This window comes from Macaca mulatta, chromosome 16, assembly GCF_049350105.2.
Source record: "Macaca mulatta isolate MMU2019108-1 chromosome 16, T2T-MMU8v2.0, whole genome shotgun sequence".
Taxonomy (NCBI): Eukaryota; Metazoa; Chordata; class Mammalia; order Primates; family Cercopithecidae; genus Macaca; species Macaca mulatta.
The window spans coordinates 70403227-70420086 of NC_133421.1; the positions used below are offsets into that span (position 1 = coordinate 70403227).

Below are 16860 nucleotides of genomic sequence, written 5' to 3' on the forward strand. Positions count from 1 at the left end.
AAGCCTGTACTTTGTTTTGTAAATGATGGGGAATCATTGAAAATGTCTGAATGGTTGAATGATATGAAACAAGAAGGTTAATCAAAGAGAAGGTAGGTAGTGGCAGTGAGAACTAAAGACACTGCCAAGACAGAACTGAAAAAATTTGGCAAGTGACTTGATGTAGGGCACAGTAGAGTGTCTGGAATCAAAGGTAATCCTGATGTTTTAAGCCTGGGAAATTGGGATAAACAGGGAAATGGGAGCAGAAAGGAAAGTAGTAAAAAAGACAGGAAATTTGGTTTTGGAATATTAAATCTGAAACCTGATAAAACATCTAGGTGAGGGTATTTAGTACAAATCTGAAAGTAGGAGACAGATATGTTCAGTAAATCTGTCTACAGGTGGTAACTAAAACCTGAAGGAGAGAAGAGATGGAAGATCAAGAGCACTTTATTTATCAAAATAAAAGTATCCTAGTACGTATTTCTACCATGGTAACTACAATATTATGGTACTAATTTGAAAATATGTCCATTTTCCTGACTCTGAACTCGAGGGAAGAGTTCAATTATCTTTATGTCTTCAGCCCAATACTGTGAGCACATCAAGTATTCATATATTTGCTGAATAAAGCAGCCCCCCACATTCTAGTATGTGGAAACTCCCACTTCCTCTTACAACTTCTTTTTTCTTTTTTTTTTTTGAGATGGAGTCTCGCTCTGTTGCCCAGGATGGAATGCAGTGGCACGATCTTGGCTCACTGCAAGCTCTGCCTCCTGGGTTCACGCAATTCTTTTGCCTCAGCCTCCCGAGTAGCTGGGACTACAGGTACCCGCCAGCACGCTCAGCTAATTTTTTGTATTTTTAGTAGAGATGGGGTTTCACTGTGTTAGCCAGGATAGTCTCAATCTCCTGACCTTGTGATCTGCCTGCCTCGGCCTCCTAAAGTGCTGGGAATACAGGCATGAGCCACCGCACCCAGCCATATTACAACTTTTTTTTTTTTTTTTTTTTTTTGAGACAGAGTCTCGCTCTGTCACCCAGGCTGGAGTGCAGTGGCCAGATCTCAGCTCACTGCAAGCTCCGCCTCCCGGGTTCACGCCATTCTCTTGCCTCAGCCTCCCGAGTAGCTGGGACTACAGGCGCCCGCCACATCGCCCGGCTAGTTTTTTGTATTTTTTAGTAGAGACGGGGGGGGGTTTCACCGTGTTAGCAAGGATGGTCTCGATCTCCTAACCTCGTGATCCACCCGTCTCGGCCTCCCAAAGTGCTGGGATTACAGGCTTGAGCCACCGCGACCAGCCACAACTTTTAATACAGTACAAAGATTAAAAAACACTCCTTCAAAATTTTCACTTCACGTGTCTGTGTCAGATAGTGATGACCTAAGGTAGATGAGTCAGCAGTTACTATAGGGCAGATACTATAGGAAGATCACTTCCTGCTACTCTGAAGATTTAGCAGTTGACAATTAATTCTTATTCCTTTTACCATGTCTTCTCCACCAAAAGTCAGTATTTCCCTACTCCTTGATATGCTTGACAGAAAAGACAAAGAATTCTGGCATAATGTTTATAATCTGTTTAGCTGATTTTCCTCACCTTTATGTGTCTATTCATAGCGGTGGACTGCGCTGCTCGCACCAGACCCTCCAATTCAGCACCACTGAAATTCTTGGTCTCCATGGCCAGCTCTTTAATGTCCACATCAGCAGAGAGTAACTGATGCCCTCTCATTCTTGCTGTGTGGATATGAAGAATCTGTAGTCGGCCTTTCTCATCTGGCAAGCCTGATGAAATTAAAAATAAAATAGGCATTTTCCTAGTCTCGAAAGCACCATCAGAGGAGATTATTATTATTATTTATTATTATTTTGAGACAGAGTCTCGCTCTGTTTCCCAGGCTGGAGTGCAGTGGTACGATCTCAGCTCACTGTAACCTTCGCTTCCTGGATTCAAGCGATTCTCCCATCTCAGCCTTCCAAGTAGCGGGGATTACAGGTGCACACCACTACGCCCGGCTGATTTTCTTGTATTTTTAGTAGAGACAGGGTTTCACCATGTTGGCCAGGCTGGTCTCGAACTACTGGCCTCAAGTGATCCACCTGCCTCAGCCTCCCAAAGTGCTGGGATTACAGGCGTGAGCCACTGTGCCAGCCTAGAGGAGATTGTTATAATCCTAATATTTTCCTTATAGGTACTCAAGCATGTAAACATCTACTTCTCATGATATAAAACTTTTCTAAAAAGTACTAAGCCACATGACATTGTTCCTGTTAATGAACTCGAAATGCCTCCACTCCCCCTACCACTCACCAATCAGTGACAGATCTCCTTACCTATCTCCATTTTAACTTCCAGTCTTCCAGGTCTAAGAAGAGCCTCATCTATCAGATCTGGTCTGTTGGTCATTCCTGAACACCGATGTTAAAACAACAAATGATCAGAGTTCAAAAATAAAATCAAATGTCCTTTTAGTATATGTAAGAATAGTAATTTCCCTAACAAACTAAGGAGACTTTGCTTTACTATTTCACTATTGTATAAGCCAATGAAATATAAATGTTATGAAAACTTCCTGTATTTAAAAAGAAAATTTAAGGTTCAAAGGGTAAATAATCTGTCCAAGTGACAGAGGGGCAATGTGACACGATCTCTCTGACTCCAAAGTTGCTTCTCTTTTTTATAGGCCAGTGGTTTTCAGACTTCATACAACAGCAGGGTGTTTTTCTTTTTTCCCCCTAGACGTCATCTTCAGAAGCACCTCAGTACTTAAAACAGCTAAAAGAGGAAGTCATAATCGTGATGTAGGATCTGAAATGCACTCCCTGGCCCTCACTGACCCTGAAAGCACCTCTGAGGACCCCTGAAGGCCTGCAAGACCCAGTTTGAAAGCCACTGCATTCCACTGTTTCATGTGTATTTTTCATTTTTGGGTGAGCTATAAGCTTCAACCTACATCTTTTTCATCTGCAGGTGAGCTATAAGCTTAAACCTACAAGTGACTGAAATGCATCTTTTATTTTTCCTATTAAGCCTAGGCATTACAAAAGATTCTTTAATATCACTGGATTCTAATTTGGAAACACTGGCAAAACAGTTTAATCACAACCTACACATATCTTAATTCAGAACTTATGGCTAATGTTTTTGAATGAACCATACTTTTTAAGAAAGTAAACATACCAATGACTAGGATGTTGTTTAGCTGCTCCACGCCATCAATTTTGGACAGCAACTGGTTGACAACAGTGTCATGAACTCCCGTGCTACCAGCCATGCTCCCTCTCTGCTTGCAGATGGCATCAATTTCATCAAAGATGATGATGTGCAAACCACTGTTAGCACCAAGCTATTAAGGGAAGAAACAATATTAAAGATCATAATTTGAATGTCTTATTAAACAAACTAATCAGAAAAACAAAACGAAGCTTTCAACAGATTGACTTTGCTTCATTTTGACTAATAAATATGGCAAGTGCAATTGTGGTTGTTGTCCTCACAAAGGTGATGGCACTACATTCTCAGAATTCTGCAAACTGGAAACTCATTCTAGGACCTCATATTTAATAGCTATAAAACGAAAGTACACATACACTGATACATAGTGTGTGTGTGTATAGATAGAAAGTAAGTAGTCCATCAAATACTTGATATACATTTCTTATTTCACTATTTGAAAGAACTCTTACATTTGTCAGATACTTTCATTAAGTCAGTCAGTGGCAACACCCTCCCATTTTCCCTGAGTTTTGGTGAGAAGACTGTCCCAGAAGCAGTAGGGTTAATGTTTGTTTTGTTATATTATGTAACTAAAGGTTAACTCCACCTACAGATTGCCTGGGAATTGGACAAATGAGTGAAGAAACTCAACATGACTCACAAGTACTTATATCACATGAAAACAGATTACTCCTTCCTAACAATAAAGTGAGAACAGAGACAGTTTATAAAAAGAACATTTTTATACTCGTTAAGGGGGTGCTGTTTCTTCTGCATAATGATTTCTGTCTTAGTTTACTAGAAATAAAATCACCACTGAAAGAAAGCAGTTTGTACATTTCCAACCTTTAACAGATACAAACACTTCTGAACGCTACTAATTCATTAGGTTAATTTAACATGTACCTTCTAAAATTTATATTTAAATAATTTAGTCTCCTATCAGGGAGTAAAGTGCACTCTAGGAATTTTCTTTTTCTTTTATAAACAAAAAACATGGCCAGGCGCGGTGGCTCCTGCCTGTAATCCCAGTACTTTGGGAGGCAGAGGAGGATGGATCAACTGAGGTCAGGAGTTCAAGACCAGCCTGGCCAACATGGTGAAACCCTGTCTCTACTAAAAATACAAAAATGAGCTGGGTGTGGTGGCAGGCGCCTGTAATCCCAGCTACTCTGGAGGCTGAGGCAGGAAAATCACCTGAACCCAGGAGGCAGAGGTTGCAGTGAGCTGAGACTGCACCACTGCACTCCAGTCTGGGCAACAGAGCGAGACTCCGTCTCAAAAACAAACGAAAACACTAGGGATTAACAAAATTGGTGAAAAATGAACATAACCTAAATATGACAATATATGGATAATAAAAATTAAATCAGCATAATGAGACTGAGGATTAAATATGGTTAGTATCCATTAAATCTCTGATAAGGATATAATCTTTTTTTTTTTTTTTGAGACGAAGTCTCGCTCTGCCGCCCAGGCTGGAGTGCAATGACGCAATCTCAGCTCACTGCAACCTCTGCCTCCCGGGTTCAAGTGATTCTCCTGTCTCAGCTTTCTGAGTAGCTGGGATTACAGGCATGTGCCGGCACTCCTGGCTAATTTTCGTATTTTTAGTAGAGATGGGGTTTCACCATGTTGGCCAGGTTGGTCTCAAACTCCTGACCTCAGGTGATCCACTCAGCTCAGCCTCCCAAAGTGCTGGGATTACAGGCGTGAGCCACCATGCCCCGCCTAATCTTTGTTTTAATAAAAGAATGTTTTTTTAACTTTTTATAAGAGTAGTAGATTTGTTAACAGAGCAAAAGTTGCAAAACAAATAGAAATAAAGTTTAAAGGCCGGGCGCGGTGGCTCAAGCCTGTAATCCCAGCACTTTGGGAGGCCGAGACGGGCGGATCACGAGGTCAGGAGATCGAGACCATCCTGGCTAACACAGTGAAACCCCGTCTCTACTAAAAATACAAAAAAAAATTAGCCGGGCGTGGTGGCGGCGCCTGTAGTCCCAGCTACACGGGAGGCTGAGGCAGGAGAATGGCGGGAACCCGGGAGGCGGAGCTTGCAGTGAGCTGAGATCCGGCCACTGCACTCCAGCCTGGGCGACAGAGCAAGACTCCGCCTCAAAAAAAAAAAAAAAAAAAAAAAAAAAAAAAAGAAATAAAGTTTAAAAATAAAGCTGGGCAGAGTGGTATGTGCCTATAGTCCCAGCTACTCTGGAGGCTGAGGCTGGAGGATCGCTTGAGCCCAGGAGTTGGAGTCCAGCCTGGGCAACACAGTGAGATCCCATCACTAAAAAATAAATAAAAATATACTACATTTGCCATGGCTTGTGCCTGTAATCCCAGCTACTTGGAAGGCAGAGGTGGGAGGATTGCTTCAGGCCAGGAGTTCAAGACCAGCCTGGGCAACATAGTGACATCCCATCAATAAAGACCCATCTATAAAACAACATTAAATCACCTAAAGATAACTGCTGTTAATGGTCCACAGATTTCTATATTTTAACTAAATATTGAGAACTCACTGCACCTTGTATTCTCTTGAATATTATTCTTTGAAAACAATTTTCAATGGTTATTTTTGCTTCCAACTGCAAAATACATAATTATAGAAAATATGGGAAAATGGCAAAAAATAAAGAATTCACAATCATCTCAAACTCAGCCAAAATGGAGCTATGTAATACCTTGCATCCTGTTTTTCATCCAGGTATTATTTTAAACCCTTTCCCATCCCTATACAATATGACTTGTCGCCCAGGCTGGAGTGCAGTGGTGCAATCTCGGCTCACTGCAAGCTCCGCCTCCTGGGTTCACACCCTTCTCCTGCCTCAGCCTCCCGAGTAGCTGGGACTACAGGCGCCTGCCACCACACCCGGCTAGTTTTTTTTTTTGTATTTTTTAGTAGAGATGGGGTTTCACGGGTGTTAGTCAGGATGGTCTCGATCTCCTGACCTCGTGATCCGCCCGTCTCGGCCTCCCAAAGTGCTGGGATTACAGGCTTGAGCCACCGCGCCCGGCCTTTTGTATTTTTTTTTTTAGTAGAGATAGTGTTTCACCATGTTAGCCAGGATGGTCTCGATCTCCTGACCTTGTGATCTGCCTGCCTCAGCCTCCCAAAGTGCTGGAATTACAGGAGTGAGCCACCGTGCCCGGCTGACAATATGATTTTTAATAGCTCTATAATATTTAATCATATGAATGGTTTCACAGTTTAACTCTCCTATTCCATATTAACTCCTTACTGTTAGATATTTAATTATTTCTAAGTCTTTAGTATTATATATGTTGCTGCAATAAACATTTTCTCTTTTCATTCTTTGTAGAGACAGGATCTCACTCTGTTGCCCAGGCTGGAGTGCAGTGGTACGATCAAAGCTCACTGCAGCCTCAAACTCCTGGGCTCAAGCAATCCCCCACCTCAGCCTCCTGAGTGGCTGGGACTACAGATGTGTGCCACCATGCCTGGCAAATATTTTATTTTTTTTGTAGAGATGGGGTTTTGTCATGTTACTTTGGTCTTGAACTCCAGGACTCAAGTGATCCTCCTGCCTCAACCTCCCAAAGTGCTGGGATTACAAATATGAGTTACTGTACCTGGCCTACAATGAACATTTTTATACTTAAATGCTTGACAAATATAGATGATTACTTGCTAAAGGCAAATTGTTAGGTTAAAAGGTATGTTAAGTATTTTAAGGCCCTTGAAATAGGAACACTTGAAAAAGTGGAAACACTTTTCCAGAAAGGTTTTATCAATCTATAATCTCAGCACAGTACATGACAGTGCCTATCTTGGTATATTCCCACACGTAATGAATATTAGAAACACATTAAAAGTAATTCTCGATTTGGTAGATGGACAATGGTATCTTTCTGTTGTCTTTAAATCACATTTATTGAATTACTAAAGAGGCTGGTGCTGTTAAAAAATCATGTTTTTACCATTGGTAATTTTATTAGTATTTCATATGTCTTCTGTACCCTTTTCTGTTGAAATTCAAGAGCTTTTCCTACTGATTTATTAAAAAATGATTTATATATTAGGGCCATTATTATACTTGTAACTACTTTATCTTAGTTTGCCATTTGTCTTTTATTTACGGCGTGTGTGCATATATATATTTTTTGAGATAGAGTCTCGCTCTGTCATCCAGGCTGGAGTGCAGTGGTGTGATCTCTGCTCACTGCAACTTCCGTCTCCCAGGTTCAAGCGATTCTTGTGCCTCAGCCTCCCACATGTGGGATTACAGACATGCACCAGCAAGTCTGGCTAATTTTGTATTTTTAGTAGAGACAGGGTTTCACCACGTTGGCTAGGCTGGTCTCGAACTCCCGAACTCAGGTGATCTGCCCACCTCGGCCTCCCAAAGTGCTGGGATTACAGGTGAGAGCCACTGTGCCCAGCCTATTTATGGTATATTTTCGATAAGTGGAAGGGGTTTTCTGTTTCTACTAAACAGCCAGCATCAATTTTTATTTTTGTGATATTTTTGTTAGTTTTATCCTTAAAATTGTTCCCCATTACAGACGCTGATGGTCACACATTTTCTTCTCTTAAACTTTTGCTTTACATGTAATTCTTTATCTGGTTTTTTATTTTTGTGTGTGGTACAAGTAAAGTGAGAAGCCAACTAATTCTTCTTCAAATAACCGACCCAGCATTGTTCCCTAAATAATCCCTCCTTTCTTCGTTGACTGAGCTGCCATCTCTACCAGGTTTTGGACTCTGATGTATGCTAGGTTATTACCAGCCTGTCTACTACATACATGTTTTTATCTCTGTAACTTTACAGTAGTGCATTGAAGAAGCTCTTCTCCTGTATACATTCTTCTTTTTTATAACTATCTTGGCTATTTCCAACCATGTCTATTTCCAAATGAACATCATAATCATTCTTATGAGGGGGAATAACCTCCACCAATTAAAAATAGACAAAGAAACAGACAAAAACTTAAGCCCTGATTGAAATTAGGTTAAATATCTAAGTTTAGGAAATACTAAAATCTTTATAGCATATGTGGTTTTTTAGAATAATAATGCCTCTCCAATTATTCAACACTTTTATGTCTCTCAGTAAAGTTTTAAAATTTGTTTTTATTTTTATTTTTAGAGATAAGGTCTCACTATGTTGCCCAGGCTGGTCTTGAACTCCTGGACTTAAGTGATCCTCCCACCTTGGCTTCCCAAAGTGCTAGGATTACAGGCGTGTGCCATTGGGCCCAGCTTCCCAATAAAGTTGTATAGTTTTTGTTGTTTAAATTCCTTCATTCCTTCATAAAGATTCCTAGCTATATTTTTTGGTTGCAATTGTGATGGGATTTTTCTATTATATTTCAGAAACAGTATGGAAGTATGGAGGAAATATATTTTTATATATTTACTTTATATCTGGCTACTTTACTCTCTTATTTATAATATCTAAGTTTTTTAAAAAATCTGACTCTTGAATTTCCTAGGTAGACAATCATATCACCTACAAATACAACTTGTATCCTCCTTAGTAACAGGTATACCTGCTTTTGGGTATGAGAAGCTGTACCAAAACAAAGACATATAAAAAGGGGAAAGAGACGGTCTGATAGCTAAGAACTTAGAAGCATGCGGGGTCACCTGAACAGAAGGCCCAGAGGCAGTCAAGGTCCTATAGAAGGGGATAATAAAATTTACCTAATGTGAGAGGCAGAAGCTATAGTACTATCATGACAGACTGAAATCTAGAATTAGGCCTTCCTACTGAAACAGAGGACATCAGTAAATGAACTACAAAAGCAGAATGCTCTTTATATAAAATGATTTTATTCTTGGCTTTAGGATGAAAAGAAGTATGCACTTGGAAGGTCAGTGAGAAACATACAATGGTAGATAAATGAGGCAAACAGAATCTAAACAGAATGAGAATTTTGGTGATGGGAGTGGTGATGACAAAACAGCAAATGCTAGATTTGCTTACTGCTTGCATGTGGGGTGGAAGAGTGACAGTGAAGAAAAGAAGTTACCTTGCAGTATAAGGAAGCTGTAGAAGGGAAAACGTACAAGGGAATTTTTTTTTTTTCTAGCATGGTAAGATTAAAGTGTTAACAAGACATCTAATTGGAAAGGCCTCCAGAGAACAAGATATACACAACTGAATAAAAGAGGATAGCAAGATACATCTGAACATCTTCTGCAAATAGTGAAGAATAGTCTAGTAGCAAGCTGTAGATACTGTAAGAAGACGGAGCATATAATTAAGCTGGAGGAATATAAAAGCAGGACAGATTCTGGGCTACAATACCAGAAGATACCTACAGTCATCTGAAGAAAAGGGGGAATAAAAAAAATGACAAAGATGAAAGAAGAAATGTTACATCAGACATATGAGGAAAGAGTTCCAAAAATGATCTGAAGGAAATTCAACTGGGTCAAAAACAAACCCTGAATATATAAAGTATTTTTAAATCAAAAATAAAATGCTGTACGACCTAAAAATTCCACTACTTGGTTTATCAGCTCTGCTTATAATTGCCCCAAACTAGAAAACAACCCAATTGTCATTCATTGGGTCAACAGATAAACTAATGATAGTATACCCACACAATGAAATATTATTCAACAATAAAATGGGATGTTTGACACATGCAACAACTTGGGTGAATTTCAAAGGCATTATGCTGAAGACAGCCAGTCCCAAAAGGTTACATAGTGTATGACCCCATTTATACGACATTCTCAAAAAGATAAAACTACAGGGATGGAGAACACATTGGTAGTTACCGGGGTTACTAAAAACAGAGGGTGACCAGTAAGGGACAGCATGAAGGAATTTTTGGGGGTGATGTAAATGTTCTATATCCTGATTTTTACAGTGGTTCCATTAATCTATGCAAGTATGAAATTTCATAAAACTACACACAAAAAGAGAAAAATTCAATTTACTGCACAATAAACCAGATAAAATAATTAATAATAAATTCCATTATTTAATGCAATTGTATGTACGATGACAGATGTCCATCGAAGTTTCTAAAGTTTCACTAGGTTTTATTTGTGTCCCTGAACATTACTTAAAAATTGTTCTCCCTCCATATTTTAAAACCTAATTTCAAATCTGAGGGAAAAAACTTCACTTTTCAGTATCATTGCATTTACTGAATAGGTATCTAATGATAAACAACTTGCTTCCTAAAAAAAAATTCAATACCAAAAACTGTTCATCTTTCCATCTGGAGAAAAAATTGGGAATGAGGAATTGGAACCACAATCTTAGCTTTGCCAAAGTACTTCTATATAGTAGGATATTAATTCTTGCCATCTTTAGTGACAACAAGGATACTTCTGTTTGTGACTGAAAAACTGTGAGATTTTACATTATTTTTAAAAGATTTTTTTTTCTTCAAGGTTGTCTGCCCAATACAGTATGAAACAAAAAGATGCTATAATACACTAGTTTTACTGTCAATATGCCTTATGTTGCTGATGGAATCATGATTTCCTTCTCAGCCCAACCCCAAAAATCACTATGTGGACAGGGACAAAGACAATACAAACACTGTTTGATTAAATGATCACCGGGGCAATCTGTTCTAAACATAATTCTGTACAATTCTGACCTTTTCAGAACCTTACTAATCTTATTACCTGTCATCAGGTCCCTTCCCCCACCTAGTCAGTACAATAACATCAAGTTTTACATTGTGTGTTACTTAAATAAAAGCAAGTTCTTATTACAAGAAATTGGGAATTGGGTAAAGAAGATGTCAAGATTAATGTTCACAGACTAATACAGCTGATTCATCAATAAACCCTTTACCAAAAAATTTAAATTTCCACAACGCAATCCTCTTCCATTCATTGGCTTCTAGCTCTGTTTTTAATATCTGCAAAGTCTTTCTCCATAGAAACAGAGCTGACGCTGTTGAGCCCTGGCGACAGCTTTCAAAAGCGGCTGTTCTATATTTAACTAGTTTGACCTATATGCAAGTGTTCATCTCCGTCAATGTGAACTGTCCAAAATTACAGAGGCAATGTTTTTCTTTATTATGTAACACACATATATCCTTCATGGGGTCATTAGCTGAGTACATCAAGTCATTTCTGGATGTGAGAAAGGTATAACTGAAAAGACTGGCTATAATTAATATCGATCTAGAAATCATTTGCCAACTCAATTTTATCATTAGTAGTTTAATATTTAAACTGCTTACAACTTAAAAAACAGCACCAAAGTTACCTATGTAGCCATGTGGTAACTCACAACCGAGATTTTATAAAAATGCTTCTTCATATGGCATTTTAACTCACTTCTGCCTAGTGTTTAATCCTCAGTATCTCATTTGGGTCCGTTAGACCCAATCTCAGTTTCTGGGTTTCTGTTTTCAGCAGTACTATTTACAAAAATTGGTATCTCATGACTTTTTTTCCTTTTTGGCTTCCAAAGAGTGAGCAAACAAAACAAAACAAAACAAAACGCATATTTAAAAAATAGAACAAGGCCGGGCGCGGTGGCTCACGCCTGTAATCCCAGCACTTTGGGAGGCGGAGACGGGTGGATCACGAGGTCAGGAAATCGAGACCATCCTGGGTAACATGGCGAAACCCCGTCTCTACTAAAAAATACAAAAAAATTAGCTGGGCGAGGTGGCGGGCGCCTGTAGTCCCAGCTACTGGGGAGGCTGAGGCAGGAGAATGGCAGGAACCTGGGAGGCGGAGCTTGCAGTGAGTCGAGATTGCGCCACTGCACTCCAGCCTGGGAGACAGAGCGAGACTCCGTCTCAAAAAAAAAAAAAAAAAAAAAAAAAAAGAACAAAACTCATTCTATCTTACAATTGCCATTTGTATCTACTAGATCTTTTTGCAAATCTAAGACACATTATGCTATTTCATCATACTAGAGATTACATCATTACTCATCAATTATTCTCAACTATGCTTAAAAAGGATTAAAATAAGAAAATAGAAGAATGAAGTCTTTGCCCATGCCTATGTCCTGAATGGTACTGCCTAGGTTTTTTTTCTTCTAGGGTTTTTATGGTTTTAGGTCTTACATTTAAGTCTTTAATCCATCTTGAGTTAATTTTTGTATAAAGTGTCAGGAAGGGGTCCAGTTTCACTTTTCTGCATATGGTTAGCCAGTTTTCCCAACACCATTTATTAAACAGGGAATCCTTTCCCCATTGCTTGTTTCTGTCAGCTTTGTCAAAGATCAGATGGTTGTAGATATGCGGCATTATTTCTGAGGCCTCTGTTCTATTCCTTTGGTCTATATATCTGTTTTGGTACCAGTACCATGCTGTTTCGACAGTGTGGTGATTCCTGAAGGATCCAGAACCAGAAATACCATTTGACCCAGCAATCCCATTACAATCATTCTACTATAAAGACACATGCACACATATGTTTATTGAGGCACTGTTCACAATAGCACAGACTTGGAACCAACCCAAATGCCCATCAACGATAGACTAGATAAAGAAAATGTGGTACATATATGCCATGGAATACTATGCAGCCATAAAAACGGATGAGTTCCTGTCCTTGGCAGGGACATGGATGAAGTTGGAAACCATCATTCTCAGCAAACCAACACAGGAACAGAAAACCAAACACCACATGTTCTCACTCATAAGTGGGAACTGAACAATGAGAACACAAGGTCACAAGGAGGGGAACATCATACACTGGGGCCTATCAGGGATGGGAGGCTAGGGGAGGGATAGCATTAGGAGAAATACCTAATGTAGATGACGGGTTGATGGGTGCAGCCAACCATCATGGCACGTGTATACCTATGTAACAAACCTGCACGTTCTGCACATGTATCCCAGAACTTAAAGTATAATTAAAAAAAAGACGAAACTACTTAGAAAAATGATACAACAGTGAAACAAATATCACTATGACATCATTCTTCAGTTTTCTTACTGTGTTGTGCAAGGTATGTGTTATCTTTCAAGAAGGCACTCAAGAAGTCTGAAGCTAACATCTTCTGTGACCTGATTCTACGTTTTATTGAATACGATTAAGCATTAACATTTTTAAGTTCTCTGGCCAGAATGATGAAGAAAATCTGAGGAAACTGTTTTAGAATTATTAGATGAGTCTGAAGTCATACACAAAGAATAAGATAGCAGCACTCAGGACTCTAATAAAGATGCTGAAATTGATGATTATAAGTAAAATCTCAGTCTATGTGCCTTCAGATGATGACGCCCTACATACATTTTCTCAAACTCATGAATCAATGAGTGAATAATATACTTTTAATCTAAGGACAAAGCATTTTCATTTCAGTTACTTATTCAATAGAAAGTCTTCATTGTGGAATATTTTGTAACAAGAAACGAGGCCATCCCATTTTGCTTAAAGGACACATGACAGTATTCTTTTATCTTTTATTTCATTTGTGCACCAAATTTTCTTGACATAGTTTAAAAGTAGACAGATGCTGAAGGCACGTATTAGAGAGAGACAGCCAGAAGAAATAGATGAAGTAGACATTAAAAAATTGGTTTGACCATAAAAAACTGAATTGATCATTCTGAAAGAAACCTACAAATCTAAAGATAAAAATGTTTTGCAATTGTGGAACATACAATGGTCATCCTCTCTTCAACAAAATTAGGAGCCAAAGATCTCAAAAAATTTCTTAAAGCATTATGTTTTGATGCTGTACATGCAAGAAGAACCAGAAGTAATAATAATTTAAAAGCCAACAAAGATGTATTTGAAACCAAGAATCAGTATTTGTAAGTTCATGCAGGACAGCTGATGAACAGTTAGTTGCATTCAGAGGCTCCTGCCCATTTGGGGTATACAGGTTGAGTATCCCTAATCCAAAAATTCAAAATCCCAAATGTTCCAAAATTTGAAAGGTGCACCACACACAGGGGGTTACTGTATGGTAATCTTTTAATCAAAACACAACGTCAGCTGGGCATGGTAGCTCACACCTGTCATTTCCGCACTTCGGGAAGCTGAGGTAGGAGGATCGCTTTAGCGCAGGAGTTTTAGACCAGCCTGGGCAACCTAGGGAGACCTTGTCTCTACAAAAAGATTTTTAAAATTAGCCAGGTATGGGGGTGCACACCTGTAGTCCCAGCTACTTGGGAGGCTGAGGTAGGAGGACGGCTTGAGCCCAGGAGGTTGAGGCTGTGGTGAGCCACAATGGTGCCACTGCATTCCAGCCTGGGCGATAGAGTGAGACTCCATCTCAAAAGACCAAACCAAAACAAAAAACCCCCACAACATCGTAGGTGGTGACTGAAACTGCTGCTGTTTGGTGTTGCTGGTGTTTAACAGCTTATCCAGGTATTCTGGTGATGCCATTGTGCTGCTTAGTTACCCTAAACTCACTATTTTTTCACTGTAATTTTTTTTAATGGTGTGTCATATTTTTACTGTTAAGTACTTGTGTCTCAATATGTGTATGAAAACAATTATTTATCAAGCATATACATTTATAGTCAGAAACAATGGTGATGCCAACTAACCACACTGTCCAAATCTAGTGGCTCAGATAGTGACGCCTTAGCTTTCTGATGGTTCAACATACACAGACTTTGTTTCAGTAACAAAATTATTTAAAATATTGTACAGAATTACCTTCCAGCTGTGTGTACAAGGTGTATACAAAACATAAATAGATTTCATGTTGAGACCTGAGTCCCAATGTCAAGAAGATATTTTATTATGTATATGCAAATATTCCAAAAAACAAAATCCGAAACACCTCAAGACCAGGAAAACATGGAATAAAAATTTTATACGCTATATTTATTTAATTTTTAATAGTTTTTTATCTCTTTATTCTTGTGTTTTGTAAGTTATTTGGAAAATAATCTAAAATAATTTTCTAAATGGAGTTTATTCAACCTAGATAGCATATGTTGATGACTGTTTTTCTTGGTAGGAAGGTTAAAAAGATATGTGAAGCAGAAACAGTCTTAGTATTAGGGAAGAACTACAAAACTGATTGGTTCCGGGACTTTCTGAAGAGTTGAAATAGTGACTGGACTTGCCCCAACCCACCAAGACCCACACCTTCTAGAACCAATGAGACTGATCTAGCTGGAGACCTGAACAAGAACTTAATGAAATGCTGGGAAGCAGGAAAGGAAACGACCTTGTATAAAACTGAAACAATTAAGGACCCAACAAGCAGACTTAAAGCCTTAAGTCTGCTTATATTATAAAGGGAATATTTAATATTATTTTACCCTCAACAAAAATTTTAAAAGGCAGGAAATGGCAGGATAAATTTAGTAGAGCTTACTAGATTTTTTTAAAAGATGTTATATTTCTGAGTGTTATTCATGTTGATCTACACAAATCTATTATTCATTTTATTTTTTTGAGACAGGGTCTCATTCTGTTGCCTAAGCTGGAGTGCAGTGGCACTGTCACAGCTCACTGCAGCCCTGACCTCCCAGGCTCAAGTGACCTTCTCACCTCAGCCTCCTAAGTGGCTGGGACCACAGGCGTGTGACACCATGCCTGGATAATTTTTTATTTTAGTAGAGGTGGGGTTTCACTATGTTGCCCAGGCTGGTCTTCAACTCCTGGGCTCAAATGATCCTCTGCCTCGGCATCCTGAAGTGCTGGGATTACAGGCGTGGGCCACTCAAATGAAGGTGCTCAGCATCTTCATTTTAATATCTGTATGCTATCCCATTTCCTACTAAGGAAGAGTAATGATGTTTCTTTTCCCTCTGTTACAAATAGCACGGCCATCAACATCCTGGTACATGTCATGATGTTTATCATAGGTAGTGGTCTTGAAGTAGAACTCCTGGGGCTTGTGCATCTTCATTTTTGTAAGATGTCAAATTTATTTGCAAGATACTACCCACTTGGTATATTCTTCTAGTTTATACTCCAACTAGCAATGTATATGAGACCCTGTTTCTCCATAATCCCACAAACTCTTGGTTTTACCAGCTGTTGTAAATGTTGCCAGGTTGTTTAGGAAAGAATCCCTCTTTTATTATACATTTTCCTGAATATCTTTTCATTTGCTTTTCTTCAATTGGGTTCTTTCTCTGAGAACTATGTGTTAAATCCTTTGACAGTTATTTTTTTTAAATTGTGGTGTTTATATTTTTCTTATTATACAAGACTTTTTATAGAGAATTTATTATAGAGGATGCCAATTCTTTGTAGATTACATACATTGCAAATATCTTCTCCCAGTTTGAGACATTTGTATTTAGTGTAATTTGTCATATAGAAAATTTTTATATTAATGTAGCCAAATTAACATTTCTAATAGATTTGCTTTCTGTATCAATTCTTCCCTAGCCTCAAATCTTAAAACATTTTTGCCTATTTTTCTTCTAAATAAGTTTTCTGCCTATAAGTCTTAGTAGGTTTTTTTGTTTTGTTTTGTTTTGTTTTTGTAAATCCATTCGCAATTTTGTATGCTGTGAGGTAGGAATTGCATTTTATCTTTTTCCAAACAGGCAGCCAATTATCTTAGCTCTGTTTATGGCACGGCCAGCCTATTATTCCCCTCAGATCTGTATCATCACTTGTCATAGAGCAGGCTCTTCCTTCCTGTGTTCTATTGTTTCCTTGGTCTGTTTTTACATGAATATATAACACTGTTTCAATTACTATTGCTTTCTAGTAAGTCTTGATATGTGATAAAAGTAAATCTTCATTATTCTTCAAAATTCTCATAAC

At 38.6% G+C, this 16860-nt stretch overlaps 1 protein-coding gene and 1 long non-coding RNA gene across 14 annotated transcripts in view; both read right to left on the reverse strand.

Moving 5' to 3' along the window:
- Window positions 1-16860, reverse strand: part of NSF (N-ethylmaleimide sensitive factor, vesicle fusing ATPase) — a 162892-nt gene that overhangs the window by 60241 nt on the left and 85791 nt on the right. For all 13 annotated transcript variants that reach the window (XM_077972281.1, XM_077972280.1, XM_077972283.1 and 10 more), the window contains 3 exons: window positions 3168-3333; window positions 2321-2395; window positions 1584-1771 (listed from right to left, as the gene is read on the reverse strand). In XM_077972281.1, coding sequence (XP_077828407.1) covers window positions 1584-1771; window positions 2321-2395; window positions 3168-3333 — 429 coding nt within the window. The remainder of the gene's footprint in view (window positions 1-1583; window positions 1772-2320; window positions 2396-3167; window positions 3334-16860) is intronic.
- LOC144335830 (uncharacterized) lies at window positions 10562-16701 on the reverse strand. The gene is made up of 3 exons (XR_013407023.1): window positions 16478-16701; window positions 12160-14196; window positions 10562-11706 (listed from the first exon to the last, which is right to left on the reverse strand). It is a non-coding gene; the product is annotated as an uncharacterized LOC144335830 (long non-coding RNA).